The sequence below is a fragment of the Silurus meridionalis genome, chromosome 22 (genome assembly GCF_014805685.1).
Source record: "Silurus meridionalis isolate SWU-2019-XX chromosome 22, ASM1480568v1, whole genome shotgun sequence".
NCBI lineage: Eukaryota > Metazoa > Chordata > Actinopteri > Siluriformes > Siluridae > Silurus > Silurus meridionalis.
The window spans coordinates 6,497,272-6,512,968 of NC_060905.1; the positions used below are offsets into that span (position 1 = coordinate 6,497,272).

The following is a 15,697-nucleotide window of genomic DNA, read 5'->3' on the forward strand; positions in this document are numbered from 1 at the left end:
TTTGTATCATGCTGCATAGTTTTTTAGCATAATTGCATTGGTGAATCAGATTTTTGGTGAAACGAGATGCGAATCGCATCAGCCTCCTTTAAGGAGATGCACATCCCTAGTGCACAGACTTGTGTCTCCCAGTTCAAGTGAAGAGAAAATCGAATGCTATCGCAATTAAAGACATTCTACACAATTGTGTGCCTCCAGCATTGTGGTAAGAGTTTGGGGAAGAACCACATATGGCTGGAAAAGTCAGGTGTCCCAATGCATTTGTCCATGTAGTGTAGCACACAGGAGAATAATTAAAACGCTTTACCTGTACAGCAACATTTTTAAATCTTGAAATATTCTTCTTTTAAAATCTAATTGGCTGCTTGGAGAAAATGTGATACAAACAACCAAAAAGGCTGCAATTGAGGGTTTTTTTCTTGGAGGTACAACAAAAGGCACTTTAGGGCACATTACGCATATCAATGATTTATTGATCTAATAAACTATACATTTTGTTATGAGGATAAATTGGTTGTTAATCAGAGCAATTAAGAAATAATGTCATTTTCTTAGTTTATCATTTTTAGTTTGTGTATGTTTTGTTATTTAAAATGTTGTCTTTAATTGAATTCAATGTACCTCAATGTGTGAGCTGCTTCTGTAAAATAATATAATGTATATAATATTTTTTCCATTAACAAACTGCAGTCCATAAGGACTGGTGTGCATGTGTAGACTGTATGGCTGATTTGTTTTGTTTCTGTTTTACTGCTTCAATATCCATTCAGTGGAAAACACCAGGGAACACGAGCACCTGAATCTGGAAAACAATTTCAGAGCCAGATTAAATTGTGTGTGTGTGTGTGTGTGTGTGTGTGTGTGTGTGTGTGTGTGTGTGTGTGTGTGTTAAATAAGCACATCTGATTATTGTGTTGATATGTAGAGTCCTCAAATTGGTGACCAAAATTGAGGATAATAACTGTGTCTGTGCTCAGTCTTAATGTGTTTTCATAATTGCAATGCAGCTCTGCGAGTCTCACACACAATGTTGTGTTGCAATCATTTTCTGGGGGGGAGCAACATGTCTGACAAGAATGTTATTAAATGTTGTATAAGACAATACAACAAATCGTTATTCACATAAATCTAGGAGGCTTCAGTTCCTGGAATCTGCTAATACCCTTGTTCTCCTCTTTATTACGCCATCTAGTTTCCAGCTAAATAAATAGGGGGTTGTCTTTTGTGGCTCTTTGAGGACACCTAGTGGTGAGTCCAGTGTCAATTCTCATGCCTGATCACGCACCTGTATGATAATACATCAAAACATTACAGCTGAAATGAGGCCTAGAACTTTCTATCAAAAGTATTGATGTCAACGATGTCATTAGTCATAATGAATCTAATAATTCATAATGTAATAAACAATTCAATACCTATCTAGTACTTTTAGAACAGCTTTTTTTGGGATATGGTATCATTTTAAAAGGGATTAGATGTTGGATGTTGAGGCTAGCATGACCTCTTTGGCATACAACTCAATTCCATTCAAGTTTAATCACAATGGGCATTGTCCTGTAGATTTTTGAGAGGGGATCTCATGTGACAACTGTTTCCTTCAAAAGACCGAGGATGCATCAGGTGGTACAGTGAAACTACTGTCAGCTCTCCTGAACACCACATTTCTCAGAGTCTGACCTGAAGAGATACGGCACACAACAGAACTGCGAACTTACAGGAACATGCAGCTCACCATCCCCAACTTAACCCCTATAACATTCCTCATTTACAACAGATTCTGCTTGAAGCTTTGCTGGTTGCCTTTTTTGTTTTAAAATTTTTATTGATACACGCACACACACACACACACACGCACACGCACACATGCGCACACATAATACAGCATTATTCAAATCACACGGGACACAGTGAAGTGCCGACAGTTTCAAGTACTACCGAAAGTGTTAAGCGCTGACAATGTGGTGAAAGCATATCTTTGCCCTTGATTGACAGGGTGGACTTCCAGGCTTGTCTGTGTTTTCAGTATATAGAAAGGAAAGCATGCTTGGGAGAAAAGGAAAAGCTGTAAAGGGAGAACAGGGATTGTGTAATATGTTTGGTATTTGGCATAGTGGATTAATATTGTAATGGTGTATCTTGGAAAGAACTCTGAAATACCAGAAGGTTACATTATACATTAATGGCTCCATGAGTGAGTGGAACAGAGCCATGCTTGGTGAGCAAAGCCATCAGCCCATGACCCCATTTGTGGAGCTTATAACAGTTTGATCCAACCCTTCTCTGCGATCCAGGTGTCCCACCACCCAATCTTAGAAACACAGTATATCCTTCCACTAAAAATAAAAAAATTGCTCAAAATATTGATACTGTTCTACAATGAGGATAAGAAACACTGCTAATACTGGCCACTATTCAGGATAACGCTTACTCTGAATCTGCTCTTTTTTTACATTTGCGGCATTGGGCAGACCTCTTTATCCAGAAGCCCTTACATTTATCTCATTCATACAAGTGAGCAGTTTTGGGGTTAAGGACCTTGCTCAAGGGCCTAAGAGTGGCAGCTTGGTGTGACTGGGATTTGATCTCATGACCTTCTGATCTGAAGTCCAATACGTTAACCACTAAGCTACACCCCTCATCCTGCACATAAGAATCACTCACTCACTACAAAGCACGTGAGCTGAAACATGGAATTTAATCTGTAAAATCCGGCTTGTTTCAAAATGTTTGCGGGTGGCAATCATTTTAGTGCTGCTTAGGAGATTGAGCGTCAGATGCCCTTTAATAAAAGAAGGTGCCCCTATACTGCACTGCAGTTAGCTATAATTGATCAGTCATGTAACAAAGCCCAAAGTGTTTTTCCTGTGCAATAATGTTGTCGACCATGTTGTCGTTTGATGTAAACATGAAGCTCTTGATATGTATCTGCTGGACATTATGCACTGTGTTACTACCAGTTCATTGGCTGACTGCATGAATGCCTATTAAAGTGAATGGCGAGTGTGTCTTCTTAAGCATGCCAACCATTAATAAATTGGTTTTGGCTGCTGCCATACTCAAAGTTTAGGTTGCATTTCCATGCAACAGCGGTGCTAAGCTGCAAGCATGACATTAGAACAAACCACACATCACCAAAATACTCAGTTGACTAAAGTCAATAAGCAGACTTTAAATTTTAGTGATGATAGACATGATGCCTCCGACCCAAAAGCACAGCCTTGAAACAAGTTCGTATTACAGACAATGATTTGATGCCTTCTGGGTCTGTGCACTAAAGACCCTTTCAGTTGCCAGTGGCAGGTGACTGTGCTTTTATCAGGCTTTAGGCAATAGTGTTTGGAGCAGCCAATTTGTTTTCTCACTTGCACGAACAATTGGAATAATCTACTACAATTCACTGCTACTGTACGTCTTCAATTGCTTGGTTAGGATTGATGACGTTTCTATTGCACAAGCATTTATTGCCATCTAATTAAGAGTCAGGAGCAACTGGATTCGACTGATGTTCACCCTTAGCATTTTAAAATTCACAAACCTGTGCCAGCTCCTTCAGTATCACTCTGGTAACCTTAATATCAGCCTGCAGCGCAAATTAATCTGCACCTGCTGTGCCAGTGCTACAATACACTGACACAAGCAACAGGCATAAAGAAGCAGAGTGGAGACCTTTTATATACTTTGCTATTTGTACTCGGCATGGAAAGGAGCACATGCAAAAATCCCACTGGTTTCGTAAGAAAATGCCTTGGCAATCTGGGGAAAAGGTAATATGCCTTGTGGTGTGCGCCAATCAAAATACTGCACAAAATCAATCAAACAAATGATTAGTGTGTTCAGTGTTGCAAGGTGGGAATAGTGAAAAGGGGGTTAATAGTGAATATTGTTAAAACAATTAACCTGCTCCACCACCTCTATAGGTTTGTCCTGCCAAAAAATAAAAAGTAAAAGGAAACCACTTGGGCCTATGTAAAACTCTTCTTTCTGCTCAGTGCAAAAAAAAAAAAAAAGGGGAAAAACATCTGAACATTGAAACCAGTACATTGAAGAACCACTTAGCATAAATAAACATTCTTTAAGAAAGACAAGATCTCACAAAAATGCTACAGTCAAATTGTCAACATAGTTCAGTGTGAGTCCAGAACAAATGTTCACAGTTCACAGTTTTTAAGACAGATTTTGTGAAAGCGGTTTCCTCACAAAAGAGTTTTTCATTCGTTACTAAGACCCTCTCAGTGATCTTACTGTACCATAAACATTTTACAGTTAATAATCTTTTCCGAGCATTAAAACCGATTTGAGCCGAACACCGTAATATCTCTTAAACTTCAAGTCACAAAACTATACCTTAATTAAATAACTTTACAAATCTAGTTTGACAGCTTACCATCTAAACATACTTAAAAATATACTATTGATAAATTATTAAATTAATATAATTCTCACAAGCTCCTCTGGTGAGCCAAATACATTAAAACACAGCACACAAAGTGCTGAACAGCGACAAAATACTGATCTTTAAACATCTTTTCATATAACTCACATATATTTCTTGGGACAACAGTTAAAAATACACATTTAAAAGAGTTTCTTTTTTAAATAGCAAACATAGTACAACAGGTATAAAAGCACATCGTTTGGCAATATTGTAAACCACGGATGAAAAAGTTACTCTTCCTCCATCGACTTTTCGATCTCCTTCAGCCTTCGGACAAACTCTTGAGCTTCTTTGTCTCCTGTTCTGGCCTCAAGCATCTTCATGATTGGTTTCTCTGGATCAGAAAACAGATTGAGTAAAGAAGGAATCTAGTCAAAGCACACATTACAATTGATAGCTCATAAAATATCTAATCATATATTGTCAGATTTTGCCATAAATACCTAAACAGAAAGCAACCAGTTCGATGTTAAGCCCTATTCAGATTGGATTTGTTTATTAGGGGGAGGTACGGAATAAATTTTTGCTTAATCTACTCAGTTATAAAAGTCACACATTTGGATAACAACAGAAGGAGGGTGTTTTTAGTGTGGTGTATTAACATTTATATATGTCTGGCTTTGTGGCCATATGATAACACTCCATTCATAACATGCCGTCCGATCAAGCAAAGAGGAAATGGAGTAGAGATAAAATGCTCTTAATCCAGTTGGAACCAAAGTCCCAGCAACAATCTAAGAACACGAGAAACATCCTTTTATTTTTCTGCGATTCTGGAAGTGTTTAATATTTGGGAAGGGAGGGGCTACATGTGCTAAAGTACGTTAACAGCAGTTAGACATCTTTTTTTTCCTCAAACATGCACATATGCCAAACTAAAAATATCATATGAGTGCTGAGGAAAATAAACAGTAGGTAAATTGGCCTGTTTTTTTCTTAGCAAAGAACAGAGAAAAACACAGACAAGGCCAAGCCAAATGCGAATAAAATCACAGAGAAGCTCCTGCAAACTGGGAAATTACCCCCCGGATCCCATGTAATTGTTTTAAAAAAAGTTCTATATAGGGATTTAGTAGTTGCTTTTTCTTATTGTCCTGCATGTTCTGTGAAAAGGGATCGCATACCGCTTGGTTTCTGACGAGACAGATGTAGAATAAAAGGCTGCAGAGTTTTCCCTGCAGCAGTCGCATTGGGTCGACCTGGCCAACAGAAGTCGCTCAGGGGGGCCACTGCTTCCCCAGCAAAATCGTTGGTTGATAGCCAGTCATAATCCATCACAGTGAAGGTGAGACAAGCGCACCTGTGTCTATACTGCTCAGGGCTTACATGACTGTTGAGAGATCATCAAGGAGAGAGAATGTCTATTCTGGAAGATGATGTGGAAGTTTTCTTTATACAACCGTGTACACTAGCAGTCCTACTTACAAATAGAAGAGCTCATCAAAAACCGGGTGCAGAGTTTTGAGCTTCACTTGTGTGCGTTGACTCCTGGAGTTAGGGAATAGGTGGTGAGGACAGAGCTCCACTATGACAAAAGGATCACTCAGACCTGAAAGAGCAAAAAAATAAAAGACATATGATAACACAACCACACACATCATGGTCACTTGGTCAGTATTAATATGGTGAGAACCATATGATTTTGTAAACCAAATGACTTGAACATGGGCCATTTTCATTGCATTTTACATGTAAATGACTGAGATGAGATCAAGCATGTTAGTGTGAAGGACAATCCAGGCAATGGTTCACCATTAGCATCCAGGGCAATGAGATCGGCTGCATGAAGTATCTCCACGGTGAGTCTTTGTTCAGGTGCATCATAGTAACATTTAACACTAATGCGCCCAAATCGACTGTGCTTCAAGATTCTCTGAAATGTAAATAGTAATGATCAACAAAAGAACTGCAGATCTAAGACAGAGTAGAAATATTGCTAACTGGATTGCAACAAAAAAAGAAAATCACAAAACTTATATCTGTTGATAAAATAAACAACTGAAAACAAATTCACTGTAATAAGTCTGGTGCAAAAGACATTCATCTAAAGAGCACATAATCAAGAGAGGAAGGAAACTCTAATCTTAACTTGTTTCAACTCTAATTAACACCTTATCTCTCTGCAGGGTGCTGGGTGTCAAACCCCAGCAGAGCTACAGCCTACCTGCTGGGATATCTTCTCCAGGAAGTACTGCTCGATCAGCTCGAAGGAGGTGCACTTGTTCAGTCGCAGCTCTTCCTCCAGGACCTGCAATGGTAAAAGGGTATCATAACTAGCTATTTAGCACTTCTTGACACCATCGTTTAAAAAAGAGATTCTAGTTTTTACCTTGTAATCCCCAGATTTCAAGTCCTCCAAGAGCAGCCCATCACCATTTGCATGGAAGAACCTCACCAAGGTCTAAAGAAAAATACAAGGTCATTTGTTTTGTCCATATATGGCCAAAGGACCTCTGCAACATTATCCGCTCTGCTACTAAATGCCACACCAGCTCTCATTAAAATTAATTAGAAACTGTTCTGCCAGTGAAGAATTTCTATCAGACCTGCACAAACACTTGTAGCAGCATGGGATTCCTGATATGCTAATAGACCAACTATATGGAGCGCAGCATGTTCACCCACGCAACCTCGCAAATCATGACTTTTCATACAAATCTGTCCTGCTTTCCTGCCAATTCCCGTCACATGGAATAGTACTACTAGCACATTGTCATTCTTGTGAGTTCTTCCTCTTAGAAAGGTGGCTGCCAGGATGACTGATAATAGGATGCCATGATGAAGAGAGAGGAAACAGTGAGTGTTAAAGGAATAGTTTGACCAAATATAAGTTAAAGAGGTTAACTCATTTGACGATTTGCCACCTGGTAATTGTCCCTATTTATTGTTGCTAGTTTAGTCTTTCTGATTTTTGATTGGCTTTTCCTCTTCCTGATTCTGACATTCCCTGCAATTCCTTGTCTGCTTTACCTTCATGAGCTCTGCTTGTTTGTTTAATTTAATGCTGCCAATTTGGAGCTAAGGGGGACATGGTGGCTTAGTGGTTAGCATGTTTGCCTTGCACCTCCACGGTTGGGGGTTAAACTCTTCTCTCTACCTTGTGTTTGTAAGGATTTCTTCCCCCAATCCTGACGTGTTGTAGGCTTATTGACCTTCCAAATTGTGCAGCAATTCATATCTTTTGCCACCTCCACCTATAAGTCTCTAGAGGGATTTAATTCTCTAATAAATGAAGTGACGTCCACAAGCATGGAATCAGATTTGTACCTCTATGCACCAATTACTAATGTGGACCCCCTATTTATCTGGCTCATTTAGACTTTTGGTATTCATTTAGCATTATTACTATATCAGATGAAGGTTATCAAAATTGCTCGTTTGGCATTAACTACAAAATTATGGAATCTTTTTTGGGATCTCTCTGCACTTTCTCCAGCTTTTCAGTTGTTTACAATATTAGGGAAATGATTGAACACTATCATTGACAGCTCGAGTTGTTTTCACTCATAAATACTAATTTAAAATGAAATAATGTTGGCTATTTTATTACAGTTTTATTTAGTATGGTGCATAAATCCTTAGACACGAGGAAAGAAATGCTGTAAAGATAGCAGGCCCTTAAAATTCATTCACGAGAAAGTAAATCTACATATAAAAATGTACTATACAGAACACTAACCTATTTGTTTTTAGAAATCCTTCAGTAGTTTTTGATACTCTATGGATATTTTTATTGAGGAATTGTACATTTTTTCCAATGCACATTGGAGAATCTGCTACAATTCTTCTAAAGATGCTGTAACACTTGGTTCTGTTTTTACTGATAGAACCTTCATTAGTTTTTTTTGAGTGATATTTTAAGTGTCTTGCAGAATAATATTTTACAACCTGAATGACAGAAATGTTTTTTTTTATTGGAATAAAATGATAACTAAAAGACTTTTAAATCACATGAGCCAATATTCTATTTACAATAGAAGAGAAATGTTACACTTAAATGCACAAAATTAGTTTATTTCTGCTACAGGTCTCAAAAAAGTTGGCAACAAAGGGCTGCAAAAGCCAGAAAACTTGATAATATTTAGCTGGAAGAACATCTAGCAACTAATTAAGTTAATTGACATCAGGTATGTAACTTGATAAACTATAAAAGGGATGTTTTAGAGAGGCAGAGTCCCTCAGAAGTAAAGATGGGCAAAGGCTCTCCAATCTGTGAACGAGTGTGTAAAAGTGGAATACTTTAAAAACCACGATCCTTAACCTCAAAAATGCTTTGCAAAAATTTAATCATCAACACTACATAACTTCATCAAAAGATTCAGAGAAACTGGAGAAATCTCAGTGCGTAAGGGACAAGGCCGAAGACCTTTTTTGGATGCCCGTGGTCTTCGGGCCCTCAGACGACACTGCTCACTCATCGGCATGATTGTGTCATTGACATTATTAAATGGAAACAGGAATACTTTCAGAAACCACTATCGGTAAACACAATCCGCTTTGCCATCTGCAGATGCTAACTAAAGCCCTATCATGCAAAAAGGAAGCCATATGTGAACATGGTCCAGAAGCGCCGTCATGTCCTGTAAGTCAAAGCTCATTTAAAATGGACTGTTTCAAAGTGGAAAAGTGTTCTATGGTCGGACGAGTCCAAATTTTCCATTCTTGTTCGCCATGTCCTCCGGGCTAAAGAAGAAGTAAACCTTCCAGCTTGTTATCAGCTTTTGGTTCAAAAGCCAGCATCTCTGGAAGGCACTACTAATTTTGAATGGTATATAAAGGTTTTAGAGCAGCATATGCTCCCCTCATGACGATGTCTATTTCAGGCAAAACCTTGTGTATTTCTGCAGGACAATGCAAAACCACCGGGTGCTGAATTGAGCTGCCTGCAGTCCAGATCTTTCACCTATAGAGAAGATTTGGCACATAAAATGTTTTATTGTGAATAAAATATTGGCTCATGTGATTTGAAAGTCTTTTAGTTTTCAATGTATTCAAATGTAAAAAAGCATCCCAACATTTCTGGAATTCGGATTGTACTTGGCTAACCAAATAAAGCAGATGTTAAACTAGATCTTTATACCTGTCTTAAGTTACTGTGGAAAGATCACTCCAGGCAATATGTTGTTTATTTAAATGTGCATCACCATATTAAAATTGGTATCAAGCAAAGCAACCTGCTTAGTGTTACTGGTTTAATCACAGAGTCTACACTGGCCAGTGTGATATAATGGTGGCTGGAATGGCAGGTCTATAGAGTCTGGAGTAAAGCAACTCAGGTGCCTGATAAAGCTCTGTATGGGAAAAGACCCCTGGATGTGGTCACAAACATCCTGTCTTGGTGCCTAGGAGGGCTTGAACCCCAAGCTATAAGGTGGGCTCCACATTTGAGCTATACTTTGTGGCTTTAGCCATAAAATAAGTGATTTTGAACCAGAGATTGAACCAAAACCAGAGTGAGCTGCTAAACAATAATGACAACACTGTATCTACCTATCTCAGCTACAGTAGAGCATTAGCTAAAATTCTAAACTAGCATCTACAGCACTCCAACTAGCAATCCATGGTTAAGTGCTGTGGCAGAGAATGAACTGGACACATTCACTGAGAAAGAGGTAGAAACAGAGAGGAAAAACCTATATATCACAGCTTGATTGGACAGAAAAACTGTAACTCTGACTGAAATCACTAGCTGCACAGGACTGCTCAAACCCAACATGTGGTCCAGCAATGGATTTGTTGGGTTGAGAAGTGACAGGGTATAAGGTATATTTATAGCTAATACTGAATCTCCGTCAGAACAGCTTTTTGAAGGTCTCAGCATGGTGCACACAAGCACAAGGGCATATTTAGAGGTGAAACAGAAACAAACCAGCAGTAGTAATAGCGATGTGCCAATTTGGTTTAGGGAGCTGGTCTAGCACACTGATACCTGAACACTGGGTACCTTCTCGTCACCATTAATTTCTGCCCTGTGTTGGCTCCTTGGACTGAAAGATATATGTTTCAACTCTGTTTTAAATGATCACTAACCTCTATAGTGTATTGGAACCGTGTGTAGAACTCAACTTGGACACCTCTGTTTTCTGCCACAGAATCCAGGATCATCCTCAGCAGCAGCTCCCAGAGACTCCAGAGAACTCTGTATTAGGTATCAGAAAACCTTTATCTATCTCAGTACACAACCATTCAAACAATACTTAGATAATACATTTCATTTTCTTAAAACATTTACTAATAGATTAAACACAACTCCTTAGTCTTGTTGTTATTCACATCATTATCACAAGCTTTATCCATCAGGAGCTGCAATTATATGGAATTTAAGAGGCAATTACCTTGACAGGTTCTCCTTCACCAATGAATCACTGAGAATGACTAAGGTGGAATCTAGATATTTCATCAGCGGAGACACAGCCTAGAGTTTACAGTAAAAGAGGACACTAATGTTTATGTTCCTGTATACATTAGCATACACTATCACATACAAATTAATCACAGGGGGAAAATATATATACATACTACTCACATCGTCATTATTTATGGTGTCTGGAGAGAGGCTGATGTGCTGAATGTATCTCCTAAGCTCAGGAAGCATCTACCATAGTAAACAGAAATGAAGAATTTTACCAAAAGCTGGCAAATAACAAATCTCTACACCAGAAGAGTCAGCAGGGATGGGCTTTGTAGGCTGAAACTTTCCCCCGCTTCAGCTCATTATAGTATTTACTGCATGCAATTACAGCAAATCTGTTTCTCACAGGAACACTTCAGATAGTCATCATGCATTCACACCGGCAGTGATTTCTTTTTTCCCCCCTCATGTCACTCTAGTCACATTAGGGTGGGTGTTCCTGTCTTGAACTGCTGCCTGTTGCCATGGCATCATGTTTAGGGCCTGGCTTGTGCAACATGAGGACATAAACTACATACTTACTTACAGAACATATTCTGGTTTCTTCCTGCTACCAAAAAATCAGGATGGAAATGGTTGAGTGTATATCGCATCAGTGTAGTGCCTACTAGTGTCAGAATTAACTAGAAACATTTGCTCTTTGTGGCTGTGGGTGTCTGTTTGCAGCAAAACCACCTTGCTGTAGTATTTTAGGAACATCCAGGACTTTAGGTCCTTGGCATTACCGTTTCTCACAACCACCGCAGAAATTTTATTTATTTCTTTGCCTTGCGAAATGTCACAGCAGAGAATTAAGCATCATTTCTGAACGTGTTTTACTTGTCGAAGTTGTTATTAAAGTAAAAGAAACAACAACAGATGTAGAGTTAAAAGTACAAACAAAGTAATGTCATGTTCACTATTAAAAGATGTGCATCATTGCATTATTATTAATAAATGGTTTTCTTATAGACAGCCCTAAAACCTATAATTCTTAAAAAAAAGTTTGTCCTAAAATGTCCTTGTCATCTCAATCAACAACTAAGAGAATAATTAAATATTCAGCTCAGGTTCTGCAGTCTGATGGTACAGACCTACCTTATCAGTGAGGTGTGTGATCAGCCTTTTAGCCTCTCTCTGCAGGTCCAGGTCAGCATTGTACAGCTGGCCATTTAGAGCCTTGTTCACTTGCTCCTTGCCTTCAGCACCACAGGACTCCTCCATAGCCTGCTCAACAGCTCGCCAATCCAGCTCCCGTGGCAAGCTGGAAAGATATGCGCGCACATGTTCTGTGTTGTTTAGTGCCACCGAGAGCTGCAAAAAAGCGGGTCGGGAAAGCAAGAAGAAGAAAAGTGGAAAAGAGTGCAAGTAAGAAAAGTTAAAATTTTAAAGGACCATATGCAGAGATCAAAAGAACTGAGAAAATAGCAATAGGACCAAAATAAAAAATACAACACATGAGCAAGCATCACAGCACTAGAATTCCACAGAGAAAGCAATGTTGCCAAGGAGATAGAATCTGTACTGACATTTACTTCCTGTGAAATGAAAGCCCATTTCCCTCTCCAATACTCAGGAGCAATACCTGCATGATAAAGGTCCGTTGATCCTGACCCAGCTGGTTCCTCTCAATTTTGCGCTTCAGAAGCTCTGAATAACATACCGCCTCGCTGCACAAATTCTGCATTGAACAACATCCGGAGATCATTTCTGTACTTCTAATACGATTCAATTAAATGTTTTTTGTTTTTTTTTAACTGTGTGTTCATGGAAAATTTTCAAAGATGTGAACTTACGTCAGTCAAGCGAGTGATGAAGATGAACGCCCCTGCTGAGTCAGGCCAAGCCAGCTGTGTCCAGAACTCTTGCACCTGGCTGAAGCATGTGGTCACGTCCACTGCCGACGCACTGTGTTTGGCATGCTGCTGGACTGGCTCGAACTGTACCATTCAAAGAATACACACACACACACACACACACACACACACACACACACACACACACTGCAGGGTGAGGAATGAATTAAAAAATGAATCCAAATGGCCACCCAAGATTTCCACTCCAAATCTTGTAATACATATATTATACAGTACATCTACATTTAGAGATATATGGCCACAAATTTGTGGAAACCACATATGGCTGGAAAATTCAGATGTCCCAATACTTTACATTTTTTATATCAAGTTTGCATTTAATCTTTATATCAAGTGATGCATAGTTTTTAAAATATTCGCATCTGTAAATTTATTTATATTAATTTTAGGTAAAAGTGCTATACTTTTATTATTTAGAAAGTGACCAATAATTTGTATCCAAAATGATATAAATATAGATTGATTTCTCCTGACAAAACACTACGGAGAACGAGGCGTGTCCTGAGTATCACACATAATACAGATTAACATGGCAGAGGTAGAAACAGAACAAGAAAAAATAATCTGGTTTATTTAATCTTTTATTTTTATTTTGCTTTACAAAGGCCTGTTTGTAAAAGGACCATACGCAAGAAGTCAGAAGGCACTTAAGTAAATTTATGATTTGCTGTCTGTCTGAACCAAAGAAACAAAATTAGATCTGTATCGAGTTTTGAGTTGCATGACATCATATCATACCATCATATATATAATTTTTTCATTGAATCATATCGCATTAAATCGTTTAGTATTGAATCGAATTCAAATCGCACTGCATCATAATAGTGGTGATGCGTATTGCGTCGCACTGTATCGCATTGCTAGCTGCTTTATATGTATCGTTAATGTATTGTATCGTTGGCTATGCATCGAGATGCGATGTTATTGAGATGCACTCCCTCAAACTCTCAAAGTGAAACTACACATACAGTGAAAAAGTGATTGTAGGTCAACACTTAAAGTTCAACACTCAGGGTTCATTGAGCTATATATGGTCTAATAAGAAGGAAACTTCAATTTTCACACTAGACGAACTGGAAATCAGAGTGATTACAGCTTATGGACTATATTTACACATCTCAAAGCTTGTGCAATCAGTCCAAAGAAATTCTGTATTTTCTCCAACTTGCCTGGTCCAGCTCCACAGCCTTGCGGATCCTGTCGATAGATTTCTCATGCACAATCTGCAGCCATTTATGAATGGAGGATTTAAACCAGTTATGAAAGCCTGTTAGTGCCAGCATCTTAGTATCTCTATAAAGCACACACACACACACACACACACACACACACACACACACACACAGATGAGATGCCAGTGTCTGAATCACCATTTATAAATAGAACTTAAGAATCGTGACCGAACATTCAGCATCAATTCAGAAGATACAAGAACTTTCCATCTATCAGCCACATATGCTCACGATGACTCATGTTCTTTCGAGTAGACTAGTTTACGAGGCAGCAAGCATCTGATCCTTAGAGATGGATCTGAAAGATTGTAGTGACTTACTTGAGAGGCAGGAACTCCCTGAATCGTTTGAGGGTCTTCAGCGATATGAAGAGCTCGAATAAGGTTTCCCCCATGGTCTGCGAGAGCCGATAATTCTCCTGTTCCAAAGTCCCGCAAACGCGCTCCATTGCAACGCTTATGTCATCCGCCACCTGAATATAGACCACAGTCTCTCTAATAAGCACATCAAATCGTGTCCATGCATTGAAAAAGAACTGTTTTTATTTGTGTATGTGCACACACCAGCTTCTCTAACTGCCGGTAGGAAATGCTGAAGAAGTCCACCTTTACAGAGCTGGAGAAAATACAATAAACTCAGTTTCCCTCTAACAAGTGGCTCGAGAGGATGCTGAAGTATTTAACCTTAGCTCTTAAGCAGTACTCTACTGTTTCTCAAGATCTATCCGCTGAACAGTTTAATTCCAACCCTAATCAAACATTCATGGCATGCATCCAGTGAGGCAAGACCTTTAGAAGTGGATTAATACTCAAATAAGACTGTTAAATTTAGATTGTAATTAAAGCACAAGCTCATGCAAACAAAGCAGTGTACGGCCGGGTCTCCAGAGCATTCGAACGGTGAGGGGTTACTTATGAAAGAGCTTGTTGTAGACGTTCTGCCCTCGTTGTACATCAACACACACTGCATCCACCACCAGGACCAGTCTCTTCAGCTGCTCTTCCACAGTCTGTATCAAAACAGCATAATCACACTGTGAACAAGGATGTCTTTATCCCTGCCATCACCACTCTCATGGCCTGGACATGATGCTATAATATGTCATTGGGATCTTTCTTTGTAATTTCTAGCATGAAAACACTAAAGATTTGTATTTCCTGAAGAATTTTGGGGTTTCACCAACAAATAATGGTATGAGCAACAGTAAAATTTAATTGAAGAGGTGAGATTACTGTGCTGACTTCATTGTTTACAGGATATGCTGCATTCTAATACTACATGAACTGAAATAATGTATGAAGCTATTATTAAAGCTTTTATATATATATATTATAGCTGTTGAAGGAGCTGGTGAAGTGTACATGGATTTGTAATTCTGAAACTTTTGTTGTGTTGTTCACTAGGTTCAGGAGATATGATCCATGCTTTTGCATTGGTCTCCTCTGTTGCCAGATCCAGCTTTTAAATGAAAGCGTCTTAACCTGCAGGTTGAGGCTAAGGCATTATGCATACTAAGATTAGATTAGTGGAGTATTAGTGTATGCCATATCTTTATAGAGGTCAGGGATACTGTCATGCTGGAACCAGTTTGGCTTTCCTAGTTTGAGTAAAGGGAAGATTAAATAATAGAATGTCCAAAAATATCTTATACAGTTTCTCTGGAAAAGAACCACATACGACTGGTACAGTCCGGTGTCCCAATACATTTGTCCTTATAGTGTATAGCTTCCCTACAAATGAATTGCCAGCGCTACAACTCTAC

General features: G+C 38.8%; 1 protein-coding gene across 1 annotated transcript in view; it reads right to left on the bottom strand.

Moving 5' to 3' along the window:
• Nucleotides 1-4,524: 4,524 nt before the first annotated feature.
• Nucleotides 4,525-15,697, bottom strand: part of baiap3 (BAI1 associated protein 3) — a 47,547-nt gene continuing 36,374 nt past the window's right edge. The window contains exons 19-34 of the mRNA XM_046835334.1: nt 14,847-14,944; nt 14,499-14,550; nt 14,256-14,407; nt 13,873-13,996; nt 12,623-12,766; nt 12,412-12,507; nt 11,925-12,140; nt 10,962-11,030; nt 10,771-10,850; nt 10,466-10,574; nt 6,765-6,836; nt 6,600-6,683; nt 6,188-6,308; nt 5,861-5,984; nt 5,560-5,765; nt 4,525-4,769 (exon numbers count right to left, since the gene is read on the bottom strand). Of these exons, the coding sequence (XP_046691290.1) occupies nt 4,666-4,769; nt 5,560-5,765; nt 5,861-5,984; nt 6,188-6,308; nt 6,600-6,683; nt 6,765-6,836; nt 10,466-10,574; nt 10,771-10,850; nt 10,962-11,030; nt 11,925-12,140; nt 12,412-12,507; nt 12,623-12,766; nt 13,873-13,996; nt 14,256-14,407; nt 14,499-14,550; nt 14,847-14,944 (1,851 nt within the window). The 3' untranslated portion in view covers nt 4,525-4,665. The remainder of the gene's footprint in view (nt 4,770-5,559; nt 5,766-5,860; nt 5,985-6,187; nt 6,309-6,599; nt 6,684-6,764; nt 6,837-10,465; nt 10,575-10,770; nt 10,851-10,961; nt 11,031-11,924; nt 12,141-12,411; nt 12,508-12,622; nt 12,767-13,872; nt 13,997-14,255; nt 14,408-14,498; nt 14,551-14,846; nt 14,945-15,697) is intronic.